The 17,381-nt window shown below is 39.7% G+C and overlaps 1 protein-coding gene across 2 annotated transcripts in view; it reads left to right on the top strand.

The window, feature by feature from the left end:
• ILVBL (ilvB acetolactate synthase like) overlaps nt 1-17,381 on the top strand; it is a 233,149-nt gene that overhangs the window by 92,369 nt on the left and 123,399 nt on the right. For both annotated transcript variants that reach the window (XM_029580271.1, XM_029580272.1), the window contains exons 6-7: nt 1,104-1,215; nt 8,948-9,047. In XM_029580271.1, coding sequence (XP_029436131.1) covers nt 1,104-1,215; nt 8,948-9,047 — 212 coding nt within the window. The remainder of the gene's footprint in view (nt 1-1,103; nt 1,216-8,947; nt 9,048-17,381) is intronic.

Genomic DNA, 17,381 nt, shown 5'->3' with positions numbered 1-17,381 from the left:
ATATTAAATATTAAAAGATTGCTTGAATAGTGATGTTTTTAACTTGTTCCTAAAATGCAACAGGTTTCATTTCTAAGCTCATCCAGAATAAAATTCCAAAGTAGAGGTCCCACCACCCCAAACAGTTGCTCACAGAATTCACACAGTCTATCTTGAAAGAATTTACATCCAGATGTCACTGCTTTTAATGTTCAGCTGATGGCTTTGAAAATGAATGTGAATACCTTAAATGTAAGCCTTTCAATGGGAAGGACATGCAGCTTTTCAAGAAGAGGAGTAATATGATCCCCGAGAGGTCTATCAGTTATACGAATAGCTGCATTCTGAGCTTTCAGAACATTTTGTAGAAGTCCTAACAGAAAAGAGTTGCAAAAGTCCGTAGGTGAAAATATCAAAACCTGAACAACTTTTCTCAAATCAGACACTTCCAATAATGTAATCTATGTAGATTGGATTTTCATATCAATATACATTGTTTTCTAGCCAATATTTGTTCAAAAAAGAGCAGGTACAAAGTCTGAGCACTTTGCAGCCAGGAATTGTGTAGGCCTTGGACTTTGCAGATATGTGGGTTTTCAGAAATGTCTCCCCTTTATCTCCCTACATTGAAAACAAGTCATTCATCTTAATAAGAATTACCTGATTTAAGAATTTGATTGGTTTTAGGCCTGCATCTAACACTTTCCAGGATCACATCATGAACTCTTTTTCTAGAGAAGTGCTTCCTAACTCATTTCTGGAGGAGCTATTAACCAGTCTGGTTTTCAGGGTAGAATGAATATGCATGAGAGAGATTTAGATACGCTGGGTCTTCAAATCTGTTTCATGCATGTTCATCATGGATATCATAAAAACACAATTGGTTAGGGGTTCCTCCAGGACAAGGTTAAGAACTCCTGTTCTAGAGTTTTCTTTCCACCAAAAATTCAAGCCTCTTGTGTATTGTTTATGCTTTAAGCTATTGGAATGCCTCTCTTCTCTCTTTCAGAATATACATATAACACAATGCAGGAGTTTCCCTGATTCTCACCATACGTTTTTGCCACCTTGTTTGTAATACTATGTCTAACTTTTTTTTTGTTTAATTTGTTTGGGTTTTGCAGGACCTGTTTTTGTCGAGTTCCCTATTGATGTCCTCTACCCTTATCATTTGGTGCAGAAGGAACTGTCCCCCAAGGGATCTCCTAAGGACATTGTGGGGAAGATCATTAACTGGTAACTTCAGTTTTTAGGCATTGAGAAGTGTCTGCGAAGATGTATGTATAGCCCTGGGGCAGTGTGGGAGTCTGCTGCATTGCATTAATGTATGCACAGTTCTGAGGCATTTTTGGAATAGTCTGAACTGATGTCAGTACAGTCCCAAGGCAGCATGGGAAGAATCTGTTTGCTGTGAATACATCTTTTAGGCATTGTGGGTTACTTTGTCACAGTGAATGACAATGGACAATTTTCAAAAGCGTAAGGAGTGTGAATGTCCAGCTTTTGTACTTATGGACCTGCAGAATAATTTTCATTGAGAAACTAACCAAGTAGTTTTTTATTTTATAAATTAGCTTTGGTGAGGTCCACAGGTCCAAAAGTAACTATGGACTTTATAACATCTTTAAATGCGGACAAAGTCTGTGTTGGAAAGTACATAAAGGACTGCAAACTGATTTTGGGGATATTCCTAATGAATATGCATGAGATACATTTGCATGCATATTGCAACAATTGTATGCAAATATATCTCACATATATTCATTAGAGTGGTCCTGAAAACCTGACAAGTTTAGGGCCCACAAGAATCAGAGTTGGACCTCCTTAATGTAGGGAATTGAAAATCAAATCACTGCGCTTATTTTCTCCATTGACAAGCAGGAATTAATTCAGCCACACAAGTGGGTGATGCCATCCAGTGTCGACACTAAAGTGGCCTTTCAGAACTCAAAAAGACAAAGGCTACTAGCTGCTGTGAGTGAGAAGGGCTGGGTCTGCCATGGACATCAGCGGACTGGCTGGGGTGCTGCTTTTGCAACCTTATGTGGAGACCCCAGTATACCCAGGCTCTTTAATCCCACCCCCCTCCAGAGTCTGCCTACCTGAGTCACTATTTTGTAGGGTTTATCTAGTGTCTCTTACTAGCCATGGTGGTGAGCTGAACCTAAAATGGTTCACCCCTTTGGGAGATCTTGGACAGATTTGGGATTTAATATGCGTTGGGATAAAAGGAATGGGGGAACATAAATATAACATAAGATTTGCCATTCTGGGTCAGACCAAAAGTCCATCAAGCCCAGTATCCTGTTTCCAACAGTGGCCACCAGTTCAGTTTATAATTACCTGACAAGATCAAAAAAGGTAAATAGATTCCATGCTGCTTACCCAGGGAGCAGTGAGAGAGGGAAGGGTGGCAATTTCTTGTGTCTCAGGGAGAAGGAATTTAAAAAGAAAAGAGTTTTTAATGAAAGAACAGAATAGATGTTTAGGTATTCCTGTTAGATATGGAGTAGATTTGAGAAATGTTGATAGTTGAGTTCAAATGAGCTCCCTGGCCTTTTGAATAAACGCTAGGCCTATTCAGAAGAAATGGTTGACAATTCTTGATGTAAATGAGGGGGAAAATAGTTGCAGTAGCTTTTTTTTTTTTTTACTGAGACATGGTTTTTAGGTTCTCAGGCAGTTATCTCAGACTTCTCAGTAGGGGGAGGAGGGAAGTGTCAGTAATTTTTAAGGATTCTTTACTTTTGACTCATTTAGCAAGGTGTGAAAGTTTATTGGTAAAACTTGATGTTGCAATACCTGTTATAAGCTCTTTATGATACTGCCCTTCTGATTTATCTCAAGAATCTTTAGATGAGGTTCAGTCTGTGTTTTCCATATTTTATAATTATGAGGGATTATAATTTGCATATAGATAGGGAGGATAGATTGCAGAGTTGCTAGTCATTTTATCTAGATGGGCCTATACATGCGAGAGGCCACATCTTAGACTGGATTTTTGGGTCTCTTTGAACTAGACAGTAGGGGCACTTACTTTTAGAGAAACTCATGGGTTTTATGGTTAGATCATTTTATAATTAGTTGGTCCAAGCAGGAAAAGAAACTTTGTATAAACATTTTGGAAGTAAGGTCCATTTTCAAAGCCCTCCAAGTATTCAAACACTTTATAAAGGGACAAGTAATTCTGATATAGACAGACAGCATAGTAGCAATGTACTACATAAACTAACAAGGATGGATAGGTGCCGTAAGTCTATGCCAAGAGGCAACCAAAATATGGAATTGGGCAATATGAAGAAAAATCTGTCTCAATGCCATCCATCTTCCAGACAAGCTCAATATTTTAGTGGATATACTGAATCACAAACTTCAACCTCACAAATATTTTCTTCACCCAGATATCCTGATTAAAAAATGGGGAATGCCTCACATAAATCTTTTTACAGCTCCCTTCAAGCATCAACTTTGTTGTTCCAAGAAACTTGTTCTGGATGCTATAGCCTCAGATGCTTTTGCAAGTTCTTTGATGACAGAATTAATGAATGCTTTTCCGCCAATACCACTTATTCCCAAAATAATCTACAAATTAAGGAAGGACAAATAATCCCAAACTCTGCTGCTCATCTACTGATTGGTACACCTATTTAAGAATTCATTACCTCCATATTTAAAGAACTACACTGGTTACCCATCTCATCACATATCAAGTACAAAATTGCAACAATTATCCATAACCTTTTCCATCATTCCTCATCTCTCTGGATCATCTATATCTATACTCATTTTCTGAACCACTTTTGATATATCTTGTTTGACTGTAACCTTGTTTTATCTGTTTTTAATAATTGTTTTTATCATTATGTATGTTTTTCTCCTGTACCCTGTCCCAAACTTGTTTGGAGGGGCAGGTAAGAAATGGTACTAAATAAGTACGTAAATAAATAAATTAAACATGGACAAGTGCAACGTGATGTATATAGGGAAAATAATCCTTGCTGTAGTTACACAATGTTATGTTCTATCTTAGGAGTTACCACCCAGGAAAGAGATCTAGATGTCATAGTGGATAATACATTGACATCGTCTGCTCAGTGTTCTGTGGCAATCAAAAAAGCAAACAGAATATTAGGAATTATTAGGAAGGGAATGGCAATTAAAATGATGAATATCATAATGCCTCTGTATCACTCCATGGTGAGACCGCATTTTGAATACTGTGTGCAATTCTGGTCACTGCATCTCAAAAAAGATATTGTTGCACTGGAGAAAGTGCAGAGAAGGGCAACTAAGTGGCATGGTACAGCTGCTCTTAAGGCTAAGGAAGTTAAGGCTGTTCAGTTTGGAGAAGAAATGACTGAGGGGGGATATGATAAAGATCTACAGAATCATGAAAGGACTTGAAAAAAATGTAATTCAGTTATTTACTCTCTCAGATAATAGAAGGAATAAGGGGTACTCCATGAAGCTAGCAAGTAGCTCATTTAAAACAAATCGAAGAAAATGCTTTTTCACTCAGGGGCAGATTTTTAAAAAATACGCGAGCGCGTACTTTTGTTCGCACACCAGGCGCGAACAAAAGTACGCTGGATTTTATAAGATACGCGCATCTTATAAAATCCGGGGTCTGCGCACGCCGAGCCCAGCGCGGCCTGCCTGTTCCCTCCGAGGCTGCTCTGATTTTGGAGCGGCCTCGGAGGGAACTTTTCTTCGCCCTCCCCCCACCTTCCCCTCCCTTCCCCTACCTAACCCACCCCTCCCTTCCCCTACCTAACCCACCCCCCCGGCCCTATCTAAACCCCCCCCCACCTTTGTCGGCAAAGTTACGCCTGTCTGCCGGCAGCCCCGCTCCGTCCTCCGGTCCCGGGGGCTGGTCCAGAGGCCTCGACCACGCCCCCAGGCCGGCGCCACGCCCCCGGGCCCGCCCCCGAAACCCCACGGCACGCCCCCGAAACGCCGTGTCGTTTCGGGAACGCCCCAGACACGCCCCCTCCCTCCCCTTTTCGAAAGCCCCGGGACTTACGTGCGTCCCGGGGCTTTACGCGCGCCGGCGGCCTATGCAAAATAGGCGCGCGGGCCTTTTAAAATCCGCCCCTCAGTGCATAGTTACAGCAGTTAGTGTAACTGGGTTTAAAAAAGGTTTGGATAAGTTCCTAGAGGAAAAATCCATAAACTAATATTAATAAGCAATAGTAGCTTGAGATTTATTTAATGATTTGGTACTTGCCAGGTACTTGTGACTTGGACTGGCCACTGTTGGAAACAAGATACTGGGCTTGATGGACCCTTGGTCTGACCCAGTTTTGCAATTCTTATGTTCTTATGAAAATGATACTAATATCCCACTTTTGGCAAAACCTCCCTATCTAACACTAACAGTGTTGAATGCAGAATAGTACATGCCATGCAATTATCTTCAGATGTGAAGATAGTACCACTAACAGCAAGAAGATAGTCTACAATGGTTCTTCATTAGGTGTGTATCTTGAAATCAAACCCTTTTCAATGTTCAGCTTCATCTTTTCAGTATCTACTCCACCTATCTAATTCAAGATTAAAGTCTAACTGTATGAGTACATTTGAACGCTATTAGAGTACACCATCGTTTCTCAGAAGGCTTTCCATTATCTTACCTCCCTCTAATTGGCAACTCCGGTCCTGGAGTACCATAAACATGTCTGGACATACACAATAAATATACAGGAGATATATTTGCATACAATGGAGGAAATGCAGGCAAATATAACCCATACATTTTCATTGTGAATATCCTGTAAATCAGACCAGTTTGTTGTACTCCTAGACTGGAGTGGCTAGATTCATTAAAGGGTTATTTCATCTTCATCCCATAAGTGACCCATCCACACAATGGGATCTTAACTTAGAGTTCTCAAGGCTTATGGTTTCTCCTTAGAGTCTATAGTACCTCCTGATATGACATTTGTAACTTGGAAGCTATTTCTAATTTCAATAAAAGCTCAAAAAATAGTGAACTCCAAGCACTGCATTTGCTGTATACACAGATCTTAAAAAATAGTGGTTTTGAGGGCTTATAAGTTTCTTCCAGAGATGGTTTCTCATTTCTGTTTGAACCACTTTATAGTATTGCCTACATTCTTTCTAAGACCTTATTATAATAAAAAAAGAACAGTCACTTCATACCTTAGACTGTTTACATAAAGATCTAAATCCTCCAGGAAGACTTCTCAACTCTTCATTTCATATGATGTAAATAAATAAGAATTACCAGCTAAAAGGCTAATCCTCTCTACTTAGATCTCGGACTGTATAGCATACTGCTACAACTCTACAAGTAACTTCCAGATAAAATCAAAGCTCATCAAATGTGAGCTACTGCAACACCTGTAGCACATCTATAATTTGTCTAGCTTCAAGAAACTTGCAAGTCAACTACGAGATCTTCCATTCACACTTTTGCAAAGATGGAACCTATTCTAGTAAATGGAACCTACTCTGAAGAGAGAACCATGTTAAGCAGAGTGCCACAGGCATCAGTGTTGGGACCAGTTCTGTTAAATATCTTTGTGAGCGACATTGTGAAAGGGATAGAAGGTAAAGTTTGTCTATTTGCAGATGATACTTAGATCTGCAACAGAGTGGACATGCCTAAAGGAGAGAATGAAAAGTGATTTAAGAAAGCTTGAAGAGTAGTCAAAGCAGTAATTATTACTGTTCTCTGTGAACCGGAGCGATATGTATTGTATACAGGAGCTCCGGTATATAAAAACCATAAATAAATAAATAAATAAATAAATAAATAAAGATTCGGCAGCTGGGATTCAGTGCCAAAAAGTGCAGAGTCATGCATCTGAGATGGAGTAATCCAAAAAAGTTATACGTGATGGGGGGCTGAAAGACTGATGTGCACAGACCAAGAGAGAGATCTTGGGGTGATAGGCTCTGGAGATCTGAAGATGGTGAAGCAAGGTGATAGCTAAAGTCAGAAGAATGCTAAGAGAGGAATAACAACTAAGAAAAATGCCCTTGTACAGGTCCTTGGTGAAGCTTCACCTGGAGTACTGTGTTCAGTACTGGAGGCTGTATCTCAAAAAGGATAGTGAAAGGACTGAGACGATCCAGAGAAGGATGACAAAAATGGTTATGGGGTCTGTATCGGAAGACCTATGAAGAGAGGCTGAAGGATCTGAATATATATACCCTGGAAGAGAGGAGGTACAGGGGAGATATGGTACAGACTTTCAAACACCTAAAAGGTTTTAATGATGATAAAGGTTTAGAATCTTTTCTTTGGAAAGAAAACAAAAGAACTAGGGTGGTCACAAAATGAAACTTCAGAGGGGATGACTCAGAACCAACATCGGGAAATATTTCTTCATGAAAAGTGTGATGGATGCCTGGAATTTCCCTTCTGGAGGAGGTGAAAGCGAAAACAGTCAAAGAATTCAAAGGGCCATGGGATTTTTAAAGGCTAAAGGACGGAAATGAGATAAGCGAGCAGGGGATAACTTGCTGATACGACAGTTACTACCCTTAGCAAAAGACATGGGGATTACTACCCTTAACCAATATGCTTTGATACTTTTAATGCAACTGCAACATTGCTCCCCACTTAGATGGTAGGGGAGAAAGAGGAATTGGATTCAGATGACAACTGAGGGCCCTGACTTCCATGGTCTGGGATGCTGATATGCAGACATAAGGGAAAAAGCACAGGACTGCTTCTATGGCCAAGTCCTAAAGGAAGCGAAGAAAGCATGCATGGGGTAACTTTGCTGGTGAGTCAGTTACTACCCTTAGCAGAAGGCCTGGAGATTACTAATCTTAACCATAAAGCCTTGATGCTTTTAATGCAATAGCAACATTGCTTCCTACTTTGATGGCAGTAGGAAAACAACCAAGAGGGCCCTCACTTCTGCGGTCTTGGGGTACTGTTACGTAGATCTAAGGGAAAAAGCACAGGGCTGTTTCTGCGGCCAAGACAATAAGCAAAGCATGTCAAGCAGCACTGTCTGAATTTTCAAGAAAGCTCATCAGCCAGAAAAAAATGTTGCTAGTTGCAATTTTTATGGGTTATCATAAGGCTAGGGGATAGCAGCACAGAGCGGCAGTTACTGCCTTAGGAAGCTTGCTGAGCAGACTGGATGTACCATTTGGTCTTTATACGTGCAACCCTCAACTTAGGAGTCCCCACTTGTGCGGCTGAACATGTTCTTCCTTGCCCAGGGAGAAAGCAAAGTTATTTATCGGTAAAGGCTGTTCTCTGTATACAATAGGACAAATCAGCCACACAACCCCACCCTGCTGCCTACAGTTGAAGGTTAGCTGGACAAGACTGAAGATACTCACATGGAGTGGCTGCATGGGAACTCCTGCACATGCTCAGAAAGACTTTGCTTATTTGAGCTCTGCGAGAGCAGCTTCATATTTGCACCATCAGATGACATCATGGATTTGTGCAGTTCATTTGTCCTGCTGCCTACTGAGTACAACTGTTACATGTAAGCAGCTTCACTTTTCCATCCCTGCCCTTGGCAACAGTTCTTTTGAAAATCAGGCCCAGAAAGTGCTACCATCCATGTAATTATTGTGAGTAGAGGTAGTTGATACATTCTCCCTTTGAATCCAACTTTGCCCTTTATCTTTTTGTCCCTTTTTGTTACTCACAAAATGACATCAGTGTTTTCTGAATATTTGTTTCCTGTTTTTCAGTGCTCTGACCTTTTCCTGGATCTCAAACCTTTTCCTCTTAGCATCAGTCTAGGTTCTTTGCTCTCTGTCGCCATGCAGTCAGACCAGTTCTTGCCCCTCTACTGTGATACTTTCTGATCCAGTCTTCCTTGTCTCTCTCGGTGGTCTCTGACCTATTCTTGCCTGTCTGTCCCTGTGCTCTCTGACCTTCTCTAAACCTTTGGGGACTGACTTTCTCTCTCTCTCTCTCTCTCTCTCTCTGCTGTATGACTATTTTCTTCTTGTTTTGATCTCCTAGGTATCTGCAGAACCACCTGAATAATCTTTTTGCAGGAGCCTGGGAGCCCCGAGATGTCTCCCCGCTTCCAGTTCACATTCCCCAGGCCAGCACAAAGCAGGTGAGGTTGTGTCTTTTCCAGTATAGTGCTCAGCTGCTTGTAATTCCCTGAATCTGTGATCCTGCCTGCATAATCTTTTACCCAGAAATCACAAAGTAACTGGTTTACTTTATTAATATTAGGAACTTGTCGGTTACTGTAGCTATTACAGAAAGAAAAGTGAGATATCATAAAGCAAAGAGAAAGGGAGTTATGAGCGCTTCGTTTTCTGTTTCAGATATGTGGAGGCAAATCACAAATTTGCATTATTTTAAGCATCCATACATGGTAACAAACTAGCAGGTTAGCTAGTATTTTAGTCTGTGACATTAATACATTGATCTAATATTTATTATTAATAAGCACAATCATTCCATAATGAATACAAGCTCACATAGCAGAAATACTCTTGCAACTTTAAGCATATAGCATATAAAGGCAGTTAGTTGCACTACTCAACACGACATAGCTGAATTTTTTATAACGCTTGTTTCCTCAACTCTAATTAGATAAGTTTAATTGTTCTCAACTTAGTGGGGCCAATGCAATATCATGCGCATAAAAATATGCGTCCAAACTGGGTGCCCATTTTTTTCAACACACGCACATCCACCTCTTCTGGGCATCCGATGCAATAATCAAATGAGCTGCTGCACTAAAAAGGAAGCGCTAGGGATACATTGTGCATCCTTGGCATCCCAGGAGAGAGGTGGCTGTGTGCAGGTTATGAAAACGAACGCGCAGTACGAGCATCCGTTTTATCCCGCAGCAGCTAATTTACAAGCACAATATACACGGCCTGGAGCTGTGCATTGTGCGCCCAGAATTTTGTTTTCTGTCATACTTTTTTATTTTTGCATGATGCTGCTTTCTATGGTTCCTCCTCCTTAAGAATCGCCATGATACTAAGTGGGAGGAACCACAGGAAAGCAGTAATTTTCTTTTTTAGTTGAGCCTTGACTTTACACCAGCTCTGGGGCAGGCGTTAAATTTGACGCATTAAAAAGTGTGCGTCGGGGACACGGCGATTTTTTTTTGTATTGGGGGAGTAATAGCTAATAGCCTCGTCTGCATGGCATTTACATATGATGAGCGCTATTAGCTATGCCTTTGTTTGGACGTGCGTTTTGGACACGCTGATCCCCTTACTGCATCGGGGGTTACTCTAGCGCCTCCAAAACATGCGCCCAACCAATTTGTTACCTTGTGCGCTAGACTGGGCCCACTTTATTGCATTGGCCCCCAGTATGTTTATCTAGTACTAGCGAGTCCTTCTGCTAGAGCTGATACTGCAGGACGTTAGCCATAAATTTCCCTCTGATCAATAGAGATCTGTGTCAGCCTGTGCCAGCTGTAGACTTAGAGAAGAGAGGGTCTAAGAATTCAGTCCTCTGACCATTTTTACAATCGGAAATTTCAACTATCCTGCAATGCGTGGTCACTGTGATGGTTAGAGATATCTTATTAGGAGCTTGTATTTATTTTCATAGTTTATGCATGTATACTTTTAAGCACATAAAATTCAATTTTGGGTACTTGCCAGGTTCTTTTGGGTACTTGCCAGGTTCTTATGGCCTGGATTGGCCACTGTTGGAGACAGTATGCTGGGCTTGATGGACCCTTGGTCTGACCCAGTATGGCATGTTCTTATGTTCTTAATTTTATGCACGTAAAAATGCATTTACGCATAAACAACTTAAAAAACTAAAAAAAATGCTGAAAAAAAAAGACCAAATGAATGACCAAATTGAAACTTTTTTTGAATGTATATATGTATGTATCTTCCCCAAACTCTCATCTATGAATCGGGATTTGTAAGTTCATCAAAAGTGAGAGTTTTTGACTTAACTGTCACCACCATTTTTTGTGTGTATTATTTTGCTTGTTTAGTGTGTAACAGGTTGTGAGGTGTAAATTGTTAATAAGCCCTTAGGAGCTATGTATTCTCAAAGCTGGCCATGTAAGAACTGAAACGGCAGAACACAAATTGACTCCTTAACTCTTTCCTAGCTGCATAAACTATAGTGACACCTGGTGTTCATCACAATGTTAGTGTGTTTGGTGCTTAACATTGGCTACATTTGCCCAAGACATATTCATAATTTGTAATTGGACTGTGAAAGAACAATGTCATAAAAACAAATACACATAGCAGGTGAAAGTGTCCATCTTCCTTGAAAATAGGTTTTAGCTTCTAGTAGTAATCATTTGATAGGTCGATATTAAGAGCCTGGCTAATTTAGGGACCTAGTCTGAAAACCACAGGATTTTATCTAGGTAAGGTTTTAGCTGGATAAAAATTACCCATATAAATTGGTGATGTTCTAGGGCAGGCCATACTTAGCCTGATAACTTACCTGGATGACTTTGGATTTGTTTTGGTATATGTAATAACAGACAACATAGAATTGTGAGAGATTTGAATTTGCATTGGTTCTTGTATTTGTGCCAATGTTAAGGCTTACATTAAAAAAACTCCCTCCTTAAAGTTATTATAGAAACATAGAAGTGAAGGCAGAAAAAGACCAATCTGTCTGCCCAGCAAGCTTCCACACTTATTTTCCCATACTTATCTGTTTCATCAACCACTAAGTTCAGGGCCCTTGTTGGTAATTGTTTGATTCAAATTTCCTGCCATCCCCTGTCATTGATACAGAGAGTAATGTTGGCGTTGCATCAAAGGTGAGCATAAGGCTTAATGGTTAAGGGTAGTAACCACCGCATCAAGCAAGTTACCCCGATGCTTGTTTACCCAGACTGCACAGATCAGTGCCTTGTTGGATGTTGTCTGAATGTAAATCCTGTTTTCTACATTTCCCCCTGCCGTTGAAGCAGAGAGCAACGCTATATATGCATTCAAGGTGATGTATCAGGCTTAATTGGTTTAGGGTAGTAACCGCCATAATAAGCAAGCTACCCCCATGTTTATTTGTTTACCCAGATTGTGAAGTTCAGTCCTTGTTGGTTGTTATCTGAATGCAAATCCTCTTTTCCACATTTCCCCTTGCGTTGAAGCAGAGAGCAATGTTGGAGTTGCATTAATCGTGTGAAGGCTTTTTGATAAGGGTAGTAATTACCAGATAGTAGCCTCCACTCCAGTAATCCACCCCCATGGCTCTTCTCTTCATTCCCATCCTCTAGCCTTTATAGATCCACAGTGTTTATCCCATGCCCCTTTGAAATCATTCACCGTTTTAGTCTTCACCACTTCCTCCGGAAGGGCATTCCAGGCATCCACCACCCTTTCCGTGAAGAAATACTTCCTGAAATTTGTTTTGAGTCTTCCTCCCTGGAGCTTCAAATCGTGGCCCCTAGTTCTACTGATTTTTTTCCAACGTAAAAGTTTATTGTTGACCATGGATCATTAAAACCTTTCAAGTATCTGAAGGTCTGTATCATATCACCCTTGCTCCCCCTCTCCTCCAGGGTGTACATATTTAGGTTCTTCAACCTCTCCTCATAAGTCATTTGATGAAGACCATCCACCTTTTTGGTCGCCTTTCTCTGGACCGCCTCCATCCTGTCTATCAAACTGGCCCTTTGTTGCAATCATTGCAAGTACTTTCTACCTGTGAGCTTTGCACCAGTAATTGAAGTAAAGGTACAAACTTATTTTTGCTTTGATTATTGTTATGAGAAAATGAGATTTGCATTTTCTTTTTCTGCGACTACTTTTTTTGGTGTAAACTAACACAAGTAGTTTTGAAAATGCAATGTGTGTTGCACACACAACTTAACTCTACCCTCAGGAACCCTTCCGCATTATGTGGGTAAAAGTATGATTGTTGTGAAACAGCACACATCCTTTTCTCTGAGGACAAGCTGGATGGCAGTCCTCGCATGTGGATGGCATTATATAAAAGTTATAAATAAATAAATAAATAAAATAAATTATCAGATGGAACCTGACATGGCAATTTGATATGAAAACTTGTAGAAAATTTGAGCATGGCTTACTGAACATGTGCAGCCCTGCCACTCCCCAGCATCCCATGCAGAGTCCCTCGGGCTCATCTTTTCCGTGGAATTTGCAGGTCACACTTCATCTGGCTCTCACAGATGCTGCAGTGAAAATTCCAGAAGCTACAGGAGCTGATTCTTGCAGGGCCTCTGTATGTTTCTGTTGGCCGCATGGTGCAGCAGTTCTGGTGCTCCAGAGCTACATGGATGAATGGGTTTTTCCCCACCACTGTTTATTCGGCTTGATTATTCTTCTTTTATAATTATTTGTATTAAATATTTCAAAGTATAAGATTAGAAGATAGCCAGAATAATATTCAAATACAGCATGGCATACTACAACATCATAAATGTTTCAGTACAGTAAGTAATTAAAATATGAAGTTTTGCTAGTCAACCGAAGGGAAAGGACTGTGCAGTACCTAGTGATGCAGAAACTTTACAGAATCCGGAAGGAGAGTCAAGAGTGCCATATCAATGGCCTATTGACCCCCCTGAAGATGTCACATTAAAGGATATTTGGACAATGATGGCAAAAATGAATGAAAATGTCAACCAAATGAATATGTCTTTATCGGTCATAGTGAATTCAAATAAGTTGCAAATTGGTGAACAAAAACAGGATATTACCTGTTTAAAGGAAGATCTAGGAAAGGTAAATTCTAAAATTAGATTGTTGGAGGAAACAGAAACAGCACATATAAAAGATAGTCTATCTGTACATAGGGAGATGGAGAGATTGGAAAATATGATGAGGTATAAAAACCTACGTATAAACAACTTCCCACAGACTAGGCTCTTATCCCCAATGGAAATGTTTAAAAAGTATATGAGAGACATATTACAGTATGAGGATAAAGATCTACCCTTGGTATCTAAGATTTTTTATTTTATAGATAAAGCTGAGGTACAGAGAGGGCAGAAAATAGAGACATCATCTATAGGTGTCTCAACATTTCTAGAAGAATCCATAGACCTTATACAGAAAAGGGCAACTTTATTTGTATCTTTGCAGTTAGAGTCTGATAAAGACAGATTGTTTAAGGATTTTCTTAAACATAAAGATCTTAGTTTCTGCGGTCAGAAAATATATATATTTCCTGACGTCTCTAGAGCCACTCAGGCTAAGAGGAGACATTTCCTCTCCCTGAAAAATAAATTGCTAGCAATTGGGGCTAGTTTTTTCCTTAAATATCCAAGTACATGTTATGTAACTTTTCAGGGAAATAGATTTAGTTTTTCTGACCCGTCACATTTGGAGATGTTTTTACAGGATAAAAATACAGAAGGTGGAAATGTAGATGGTCAATAAGTAAGAGTATTCTCCCTCTCCTCTTGAATTTATTTTTATGTTATGGATTAAATATTTGTTTTTTTTTCCCCCAATTATGAGGCGTAATTAGTGTAACTAAACCTATTTATGTTGATGTAAAGAATTATCTTAATTTTATTGTATTCACTATTACATACATTATATTTTTGTTTGAAATTGTTTTTGAATGAAAATTGAATAAAGAATAAATTTAAAAAAAAAAAAAAATGAAGTTTACTAAATCTACCAGCAACCTAACCTGATGGTAGAATTTGAAGGAAAGTAAGCTAGATTATCAGTTGCTTATCTAGATACTTATAAGCCCTTGAGGACATGCATTACAGTGCTTTGACCAGAAAGCAAATCAAAACATTGCAAAGCATACATGAACTAAACTCAGTATTAGTGCTCCTTAAATTTTCACAAATCCCCAAGATAATAGTTAATTGAAAAGTGTTACTTTATTTATTATTTTTATATACCGACATTCAATCTGTTTACATTCAGGTACCTACAATCTAGGTTTTTGTACCTGAGGCAATGGAGGGTAAAGTGACTTGCCCAAGGTCACAAGCAGCGACAGCAGGACTTGAACCCTGGTCTCCTGGTTCATAGCACATGGCTCTAACCACTAGGCTACTTCTCCTCCCAGGATACTTCAGGATACTGGCCCGCTTTCTATAGAAAGGCTCCCATATTTTAAGAAAAATTAGGGGGTAATTTTCAAAAGGATTTACACTTACATGAGTAAGTCCTGTGGATAATTCAAAGGCATATATTGTAGCAATTTTCATAAGCCCCCTTAACACATGTAAAGTACATTTACGCATACAAAACCCAGTTATATGTGTTTAAGTGCTTTTGAAAATCAGGCCCAATGCATAGAAATCCCATTGCTGGAAGGTAAGATTCCATTGCATAAACATGCCAGAGCAGGCTTAGCCAGTCTTCTGCAGGGGGAGCAAAGGTAGATCTCTGGTGACAAGCCACATTCCATCTAGTGGCTACCAGCATATGGCCTTTCTTAACCAGGTAAAATTGCTCATATAGCTTACCTAGAAAAACGACTAAAGGCAAATCAATGCCTGTGAAAAAATTCCCAACCTATAAACTTGTATTTTGGGACAATCCCACCAAATGTGAAAAAGATTCTTTTTCCCCTACAATCCTACCAACAGTCATCACATCACATAATGCCCCTTTTATAATCTATGAGGAGGCAAACTATTGATATAAGATATGCCATACTGGGTCAGACCAAGGGTCCTCAAGCCCAGTATCTTGTTTCTAACAGTGGCCAATCCAAGTCATAAGTACCTGGCAAGTACTCAAACATTAAATTGATCCCATGCTACTAATGCTGGCAGCAAGCAGTGGCTATTCCCTATTGATTAAAGCGGTTTATAGACTTCTCCTGCAGGAACTTATCCAACTGCCTTGACCAAATCCTCTGGCAATCAATCCAGAGCTTAATTATGCATTGAGTGAAAAATAATTTTCTCCGATTTTGTTTTAGATGTGCTGCTTGCTAACTTCATGGAATGCCGCCTAGTCTTTGTATTATCTGAAAGAGTAAATAACCAATTCTGTTTTACCTTTCATGTCATGAACCTTTCTGTTCGTCCTTTCATGATTTTGTAGACCTCTATCATATCCCCCCCTCAGTCGTCTCTTCTCCAAGCTGAACAGCCCTAACCTCCTTATCCTTTCCTCATAGGGAAGCCGTTCCATCCCCTTTATCATTTTGGTCACCCTTCTCTGTACTTTCTCCAGTGCAACTATATCTTTTTTGACATGTGTCGACCAGAACTGCACACAGTATTCAAAGTGTGATCTCACCATGGAGTGATACAGAGGCATTATGACATCCACGGTTTATTTGCCATTCCCTTCCTAATAATTCCTAACATTGTTTGCTTTTTTGACCGCCACAGTATACTGAGCCGACAATTTCAATGTATTATCCACTACGATGCCTAGATCTTTTTCCTGGGTGGTAGCTCCTAATATGGAATCTAACATTGTGTAACTACAGCAAGGGTTATTTTTCCCTATATGCATCACCTTGCACTTATCCACATTAAATTTCATCTACCATATGGACACCCAATCTTTCCATCTCACAAGGTCCTCCTGTAATGTATCACAATCTGCTTGTGATTTAACTACTCTGAATAATTGTGTCATCTGTAAATGTGATCATCTCACTCATCGTACCCCTTTTCAGCTCAATCATAAAGATATTAAAAAGCACCGGTCCAAGTACAGATCACTGAGGCACTCCACTGTTTACCCTTTTCCATTGTGAAAACAGACCATTTAATCCTACTCTGTTTCCTGTCTTTTAACCAGTTTGCAATCCACAAAAGGACATCGTCCCCTATCCCATGACTTTTTAGTTTTCTTAGAAGCTTCTCATGAGGGACTTTGTTAAATGCCTTCTGAAAATCAAATACACCATATCTACTGGTTCACCTTTATCCACATGTTTATTCACCCCTTCCAAAAAATAGAGAAGATTTGTGAGGCAAAACTTCCCTTAGGTAAATCCATTCTGGCTGTGTCCTATTAAACCATGTCTTTCTATATGCTCTGTGATTTTATTCTTTATTATAGTTTCCACAATTTTTCCCAGCACTGAAGTCAGGCTCACTAGTCTATAGTTTTCCAGATTGCCTCTGAAGCCCTCTTTAAATATCGTGCTTACATTGACCAGCTTCCAGTTTTCAGGTACAATGGATGATTTTAATGATAGGTTACAAATTACTGGTAATAGGTCTGAAATTTCATTTTTGAGTTCTTTCAGAACCCTGGGGGGTATATTCAGTAGGGATGTGAATCGTTTTTCTAACGAATTGAAATATCGTACAATATTTCTAAATTCGTTTGAAATCGTTTAAAAGAAGGAAATGATCGATTTTACTCCCGATTTTTCGTAAAAATCATTTTTCGGGTTTGGGAGAAACTAACCCGAAAAACGATTTTTCACTAAAAATAAAACCGTGGAAACGTGGGAAAACGATTTTTCCCGCGGCCAGACGATCCCAATAGCGGGAAGAATAGGTCACCCGATTCACATCCCT

This window comes from Rhinatrema bivittatum, chromosome 16 (genome assembly GCF_901001135.1).
Source record: "Rhinatrema bivittatum chromosome 16, aRhiBiv1.1, whole genome shotgun sequence".
Lineage (NCBI taxonomy): Eukaryota > Metazoa > Chordata > Amphibia > Gymnophiona > Rhinatrematidae > Rhinatrema > Rhinatrema bivittatum.
Note: the sequence above shows the minus strand (reverse complement) of the source record. Positions and strands in the feature narration are given on the sequence as shown.